The following is an 8,098-nucleotide window of genomic DNA, read 5'->3' as shown; positions in this document are numbered from 1 at the left end:
ATTTTTTTAATGTGAAAATAAAGTTAATTAAATAAATACAAACTTCTTAGGAGCCAAGCATGACTGAATTCAGTTTTCAGGGGCCAAGGAGGCTAAATATTTTAGATTTAGTCTTTCGTTTTAAAAGGAGCCTTCAAAGGTACCTTTTGGAATCAAAGTTCCCTTAAAACATATATACTGTAGTAAGCAACAACAAACAAAAACACACAGCAATCCTTAGTGCAGAGCAGCTGCAGCACTCCGATTAACATTTGTTTTAATTTTCATAAATATCTTTCGCTGTTCTCTTAACTCTGTCCTGCAGTAAAAAGACCATTCATTTTTCCAGATTTAATAACTTCTATAACCATAAATTAACAATAGCAGTGCTGTATCATTGATTTGAACATCTCCATCAAATATATTACCTTATAGCAGTACACAGTCTACTATAGCTGTATTATTTATGGTGCATGTTTCCAGTTCTAAAACATCTGTGATATAGCAAAATAGTTAAATATACTACATCTGTACTGAAGGAAGTGATGTCTGCTATCCACTGATAAAGGCTTGAGCCAAAACATACATCTGCTTGACATCAAATAACAACCTATTAAATAAATAAATAAATAAATACAAAGTTTTATGTTTTACTATCATGATTCATATAGTCAGGAACACCTAGCAAAACAGTACATGTGCTTCAATTGTGTGTATATGTCAAGATGCTCTAACATCAATGAAATGCTGACTGTGTCAGACAACAAATAATTTCACACATAAGAGAAGTAAATTCTGAAGCAATCTGAAAATTTTATTCAGATTACTTCGTAATTTTATTATTAATTCTGACTTGAAATAATTCAGTTATTAACACCCAACCAGCTGTTAAAGCTCTGTTTTAATCTTGTGAATAAACTCCTTCTGGTCGATCATTTCCAGTTCCCTGTTCCACCGGTGGTAAGCGAGCAAGGCAATATTCTTGGCAGCCACAGAGCTCATCTCCATAGCGCTGGCTGCCCACTCTATGCTGTTGAGGTAGTACATGTTGTCATGGAGAACAATGGGTGGCAGGCGCTTTGTTGAGCCATACTGAGGGTAGGCCTGCCAGTCTGTCACCTGGACGGAGTAGTAAGACTTGAAGAGGGTCTTCAGGTCCTTCCTCTCCAGAGGCTGCGGGGAAAAGACCTTCCAAATGGCAGCTTCCTGGGGCTGCTTCTTCTTGAAGTCCTTGGAGATGTTGACAGGGCTGACATTCCCCACGCTGTCGAAGAACAGGGCAGGTGCATCGGTCGTAAGGATGCTAGCGAATGGAAACAGCTTGGGGTCTGGGTAACCGAAGTACGAGCAGTTTAGATAGCCATGCACGATCGAAGCCACGGTGTGGTGGTACGCTCCGGGGATCTCTGGGATTGGAGGCTCAAAGTTTTCAAAAGTGATGTTGGCCATCCCCTCCTGGAGAGGTGTTGCTATAATGACTATGTCATACATGGCAGAACCTTTCTCCTTTTCTGTTGTGTAACTCACTTGGTACTGGGCTGTGTCTGCTTTGGAAATTAACAAGAAAAAAAAAAAAAAAAAAATATATATATATATATATATATTTACAATTAAGCCCGAAGTGAACCAAGAATATAAGCCCACCAATATGTTTTCTTTCTCCAAAGCTGTTCTATTTATTGTGATTGAATGCAAAGTTAAGAATAATTAATAAATGAGGTATAGTTAAACAACAGAAGCTTTTAAAACCTTCAGGTATTACTGCATGGATTTGATGTATCCACAATACATATTTTAAAATACAGTATGTGCACTATGGATTATGGATGCACTATGGAACACCACACCACTGTATTCAAGCAAATCTAATATTTGAGATTTAACAAATGCCAGGTATGCACAATGCAGCACAGTCATGCAGACCTGCTGTATTTGACTACCACTTACCTGACACAAGTGAAACTGAGGTCACCTGGGCGTGGATCAAGCTGGCTTTTGCTTCCTTTAGCAAACCAGAGCAGACTAATTTATTTCCACCTTCAACAGCCCAAAGATTAGCCTGAGCACCTGCTAAGGACACCGCCCCTGCAGAGAAGAAAGAAAACCGGTATACTAACAAAAAAGTTTTTTTTTTTTTTTTTTTTTTTTACAATCAAAACCACACACTATGATCCCTGTTGTTTTCTGTTATCAGCCGGTCAGCCTGTTAAAACAATGGCTCTTTCAGTCTTCCATACCTACAAAAGCAGGGATGCTGACAGACTGGCCGTAGTTGACCCTTGTGACTGCTGCGATGACCTCGTCGATGAATCGCTGGGACACTCCAAGCTCCAGCAGGGACTCAGACACTGAGGTCCGCGTCATGTTGATGAATAAGGACCCCCCCAGGGAGTGCAGCAGCTCGTCCACTGTGCTGAAGGCATAGCCATGTGCCTGATACTTATAGATCCTGACAGGACAGGGACACACAACATTGTGAGAAGCAAATATGGGAAAACCTCATATGAATTAAGGGTTGGATTAGGCCTGTTATAATGCACAGATGATTACTTCATTGGAAATAACAGTTTCTTTCATTCACATTTCTGTCACTTATTGGAATAAAAGCAATTGTAATCTCACACTTTAGCCAAATTGCAACCGTTGATCTTCAGTTTGATTACCACGTTGACAGACAGTTATTAAGACAGTTCAACCTGTTCAAACATCCACATTCTTTGATCTAAGAGACAGAATGCATTTTTCTGTGTTGAACAAAAACTCCTGTATTCTCCCAGCAGCACCTTTACCTGTACGGAAATTATTGTCATACTTTCTGTATAATGCATTGCTGGTTTTATTTAAGCGATGAAGTTTCTACAATTGTTTTTAAAATCATCCTTAACCACAACCAGAACCAAGCAATATTGCTGATTTCCAGCATGTTGCTCAGTAGTCCGAGACATCAATTTCACTGTGTAGGCCACTTAACTACCTCATGAATTTCTCCATGATCTCCTCGACCCACATCTGCAGGCGGATGAAGCTGATCCCGTAGCGCCACCACAGCCGGGCGAGGTCCAGCAGGTACCAGTCTGTCTCCTCCAGTAGGAAGTGCTCCCCATTAAACACCGCTGTCTTCCTAGGAACACTCTTCCTGTACTTCAGCCCTGCAGTGTGATACACTGCTTTAGCCAAAGTGATAAGTGCACAGGATCTCCAATATGCATTATACATACATACACTAGTCAGAGAGCAGGATTTCTCCCCATTGTGACTGAATATTTAAAAAGTAATAATTTAACTAAACACACTCGGTTGTGGGTATATGTTAAATTGAAAAGTTGAGCTAAACAGATCAGAGAGAGGCAGGCATTGCATCTAGGTTAGAGACACAGATTTTACAATATTACGGTACTACACCTCGATGGGTTGAGAATTACCGTGCAGTGTTTGAATTACCTAGCAGTTTGACAAAGTCCTGCATGTGGAGGTTCAAGGAGTGGATCACAGAGCCTCCGGACTCATACTCTTGATTGTTCACTGTGACGGTAGCCAGGCGGCCACCTACCTTGCCCTTCTCATAAACATGGATCTCCACGTCCTGCCCAAAGTGCTGCCGAAGGAAATGGGTAGTTGCCGTACCTCCAATTCCAGCACCAATCACCGCTGTTAAGGAAATACTGTATACTGTAAATACAGTACTGAAATACTGTACAGTAAAAATACATACAGTATACAATACAGTACTGAAATACTGTAGAGTAAAAATACATTTAAAAAAGAAAAAGACCATGAACAATCATTTTATTCAGCATGTTCCACTGTTCTTGTCTTTATTTACTGTATAGTGTGGCTGTGGTAACCTCCTGCTACAGGAAAAGGAAAATCAGGGTTAGAGTTTGGAAAGTGAATGTTATGTGCACGCAGCACGCTGACTGCAATGTCTATGAAACACAGTACATTGTACAGATCTGGGATATTCCTTCATTAAGAGCGTTGCTTATAAAATCATTATTTTAACCAAACACTCAATGCACACAGTGAATGGAATATAGTTTTTCTATTTAATCATTTTGCAATCTTCTTTTTGTGCAAAACTGTGTACGCACTATAACAAACAGTCCGTTATTTATCTTTGTTGGATTTGCGCACACATTTATAATAACAAACGCAAACAGTAATTTAGTAATTCATTCTGATTTGCTATGTGTCAGTAAAGTTTAAACATTGTGTCTACTCATTATCGGCGCGCACACATATGCTTCCTGAAGATGCAGCATGAAATGTACATTTGACACATACCAATCTTAGAAGGCGGAGCTCCATCAGCGTGTGCAAATTCCAGATCTCCACAGACTGACATGCACGAAATTAACAAAGCGAAACACCTCAGCTGTTGTACTAAACACGAAGACATAATCGCAGTACAACTAAGATTAAAAACAATATGTCAATTACTTATAGTTTAAAGACAATCAGGGACCACTTCTTCATCCCTTGTCAATTACACATTTCCTCTTCCGGTTGCTGGTGACTAGGAGCGGTCACGTGGTTGAATCAGCCAACTAGTGAGACAGTGGACTGGTTTGAAGCAAGTGCAACTGCATAATGTTCGAGATTCAGGGCATTATTGTAACGACATGGAGCGGTATTAAGTTACTGCAAAAAGATGAACGTTCTTGTTTTGATGTATATAACGTCTGGATAGCCAAAAATTAAAAATAAAAAAATAAAAAATCAACAGTTTCTGAAATATTTTAACCAAACTAAATTGACACAAAAAGCCGTATATTTCTTACAGCGAGCAATATCAGTTTATGAAGCAGGTAAAAGAACCTAATAACCCAACACAGCAGGTGACTCTTCACATACTCATACACCAGGAAATAGAACTTATTCACGCCAGACTCAAAACGAGGCTTGGGGTGCGGCTGCTAGCTTCCGGCAGCCGATATCTCCAACTGCAGTGGAGAAGTTCCGTTTTGTGGTTCTGATTTAAGAAATAATCCGTCGAAAAATATATAATTTCACATTAATTAGACAGCTGACTGTATACAAATGGCATGATGATTATTATTATTTTGAAAAGGAGGTGGGTGGGGGCAAAGACTCATGAATCTTTATATTAACCCTTAAAGGTTCACATTGCCATTTTGACTAAGGAAAATTATCCTAAGGGTATGTACTGTACGTAACATATTTCACTATTTTTTTATTTGTACATTTTTAGAAAGTTATTAATTGTATCCCTCAGTGCACACTGCCCTTTTAGATGTTACAACTCAAAATTCTGTCCATCTATTATTTGTTTTATTTTTGCTTTTATAGCTCCAAAACAGCCTATTTAGTTTTAAAATAACAATTTTCTGAAGAGAAATCTCAACTTTCATTTCTGTGTGAATGTACATATTCTTCCTTATAGTAACAAATTTGATTACATTTCAGTTGTACTGTCCGGGAGCCAATTGAGCATTTCCAATCAGTCCTAATCAATAGATAAGTAAGATGCAGAAGCTTGAGATTATGCATGGATACTAAAGGGAATGTGTTTTGTGGGATGCAATGCCCTGTTTGTATTTTAAAAAAGGTATATGACACTGAGTGTACTAAGAGTCTTTATTAGCACAACTGAACAAAATTACAAAAAACGTTTAGTAACGCGAATAAACACAAAATATACTTGAGTTACACAACACTTGGTCAGAAGAGAGATTCTTAACGTTACATTAACTCCAAATAAACTACAGGAATAACAGAAAGGTGAACGTTCGATTCTTAACTAAGGTTACACGTTCCCAGCACCCATTTTCCTGGGGTGATGTTTGCCAAGTACGCTCAGGCAATTTCATTTGAATATACTGCGCAGCAAGTGTCTAGGACGCCTCTATTCGTGTTTTCCATCATCTACTGTATGTGAATGTGTCCTTCAAGTTATCAGTGCTGTTATAGCTAAAGAAGGCCTTCTGACTTTAGAATCATCTTTAAAAAATAAGTAGTAGACGGCATATTAAAGTTATTATTTTTTATGAAAACCTATACAGAAAGGCAGTAGGTATTGCTTTATTATAATAGATTATAACACAGGACGATTAGAAATGCGATTTTACTGCTTGTATAACACTATTTTCTAATAATTGTGGGCTTAATAAGCGGTTGATGTTCATAAAATAGAAACTGGAGCAAGTACATGCAAACCAATTTGTATCCCCCGCATTCAATCTTAAATCTGTCTGTAATCAAGTGAAAGGGTTTTTTTTCTCCTCCCAATTTGAAATGGCCAATTATTATTTAAGCTCAGCTCATGGCTACCACCCCTGCGCTGACTCTGGAGCGGCGAAGATGAGCACGCGCTGTCCTCCGAAACGTGTGCCATCAGCCGACCGCTTTATTACACACTGTGAATTCACCATGTAGCCCACCCAGGAGCTACAGCGTGGGAGAAAAATGCAGCTCCCGGGCAGCTAACAGGCAAGCTCGCAAGCGCCCGACCATACTACAGGGGTTGCTGGTGCGCGGTGAGCCGAGAACACCCTGTGTTTTTCACTTAGTAACACATCATCTCGAACTTAAAAAAAACCAAAAAAAAAAACAGACTGTAAAGCCAAACTAGGAGTGACACTGAAGAAGGCGTAAGCCAAAATGATTTACTTCTTGATTTAGGGGTTGATTTGATTAGCCTACAATATACCACAACTTGATATAACAGAGCAAAACTTTTGGATTTCGAGCACTTCATAGCATGACTGCATCATCCACTTCCTTTTTGGGGCAATCCCAGGATAATGGGTAGGTGGTTAATGCAACGCTGGATGATTCCTCAGTGTTAGAACATACTTTAAATAATCCAGCAGTGGTTTATTCTGGCGAGGTACAGGTTGCTCCAATCAACCCCTTACTTTCTTATACAGTAATTATACCTTCCTTAATAACAAATACTACATCTGAATGTCTCTGAAGCTAAAGCTAAGTCAATTGCATTTTGTGGACATTTCTTTTATATTTCTTATCATTGTAACAAATACATATTTACAAAACGTTTCAGCTGGTTACAGCCAAGGCCAAAATAAATATGCACAGGAGTTGTCTAAACTATGTAGTATAGAATACAGCATTTCCCCCATACCAGTCAGTCAGTAATAAATCTACTGACTGACATTACTATTGGATCTGAAAGGGATTTCATTTGGGGTATTTTAATCTACACAAACAAATGTCATACTGTAATGCAAAGTTTATATTTACAAAACAATAACAAACAGTGCCAGTCACAAAAGTATAACTAAATAGTAAAATAACAGAATTGAAGATTAACACTGTTACTGAAACATTATGTGTATTAACAAGACAATCTAGCCAACTTCCCGTTTTTCATGCAGGATATGGCAGATGACCTCCATGTTGAATAGAGAACAGTTTTTAAACAACCTGACACTGGTAATCATTTGCGTTGGCGAGTATCAGCATCCAAAGGAAATACAATGTTTCAATAAATACAACTTTGTTCTTCATGTGCTGCTAGCAAATTAAATTAAATTAAAAAAAAAAAAAAAATGCATTTAACCTTTTTTTAATATCTTTGTCTTAAATGCCTTGCTCTACTCTACACAACATGTTCAACTGCACGTGCATTATCCCATGCATCTCATTTAATCTCAGGCCCATACATTATTAGCTGCTTTCAGGGTCAAACTGTAGAACACTCCTTGCATCTCTTATCTTTTATAGCAATACTAAATCAAGATTTTTGTTTCCATATGCCTTTTCCATAGGCAAATATTGAAAATCTCATATGGAGATAGATCTTGTGACAAATTATTCTAAAAATGCTAATGTAACAAACAACTGTTGGTAAATGTACAAAGTCACAGAATGAAATAATTAGCTGGTATACCAAACTAGAATTTAACCTTTAATTCAATGACTTGGGGATTGAATTGATCAACCTAAAAACTGACATAGCAATTCACAGCTGATTATATAAGAACATTTTACAGCACTGGGGAAACTACCCTGGATTGCATCAACCACCTATCCATGCTTATACTGGGAAAAAGGAGATCTATTCAACCACTCAGTGCAGTAACCATCACAATAAAGATTTAAACTAAACAATTTAAAGATAATTTATAATACTGAA

The 8,098-nt window shown here is 38.1% G+C and overlaps 1 protein-coding gene across 2 annotated transcripts; it reads right to left on the bottom strand.

Moving 5' to 3' along the window:
• Positions 1-779: 779 nt before the first annotated feature.
• On the bottom strand, positions 780-4,817 carry LOC121324023 (prenylcysteine oxidase-like). Of its 2 annotated transcripts, none has more exons than XM_041265407.1 (6): positions 4,264-4,817; positions 3,421-3,627; positions 2,954-3,128; positions 2,217-2,428; positions 1,927-2,064; positions 780-1,526 (listed from the first exon to the last, which is right to left on the bottom strand). In XM_041265407.1, exons 1-6 carry the CDS (start codon positions 4,376-4,378, stop codon positions 868-870), a joined length of 1,506 nt encoding a protein of 501 aa, XP_041121341.1. In that variant the 5' UTR covers positions 4,379-4,817; the 3' UTR covers positions 780-867. The 2 variants fall into 2 exon arrangements, with proteins under 2 accessions (XP_041121341.1, XP_041121342.1); XM_041265408.1 differs by having other exon boundaries at positions 780-1,523; positions 4,264-4,816.
• Positions 4,818-8,098: the final 3,281 nt, after the last annotated feature.

This window comes from Polyodon spathula, chromosome 12 (assembly GCF_017654505.1).
Source record: "Polyodon spathula isolate WHYD16114869_AA chromosome 12, ASM1765450v1, whole genome shotgun sequence".
NCBI classification, from domain to species: domain Eukaryota; kingdom Metazoa; phylum Chordata; class Actinopteri; order Acipenseriformes; family Polyodontidae; genus Polyodon; species Polyodon spathula.
This window is presented reverse-complemented; position numbering and strand designations above follow the sequence as displayed.

Coding starts and splice junctions, on each gene's coding strand:
- LOC121324023 (XM_041265407.1), bottom strand. CDS start 4,378: ATGTCTTCGTGTTTAGTACAACAGCTGAGGTGTTTCGCTTTGTTAATT. Junction 3,628..4,263: donor AGCTCCGCCTTCTAAGATTG/GTATGTGTCAAA, acceptor TTTCCTTAACAG/CGGTGATTGGTGCTGGAATT. Junction 2,429..2,953: donor ATCATGGAGAAATTCATGAG/GTAGTTAAGTGG, acceptor CTGTCCTGTCAG/GATCTATAAGTATCAGGCAC.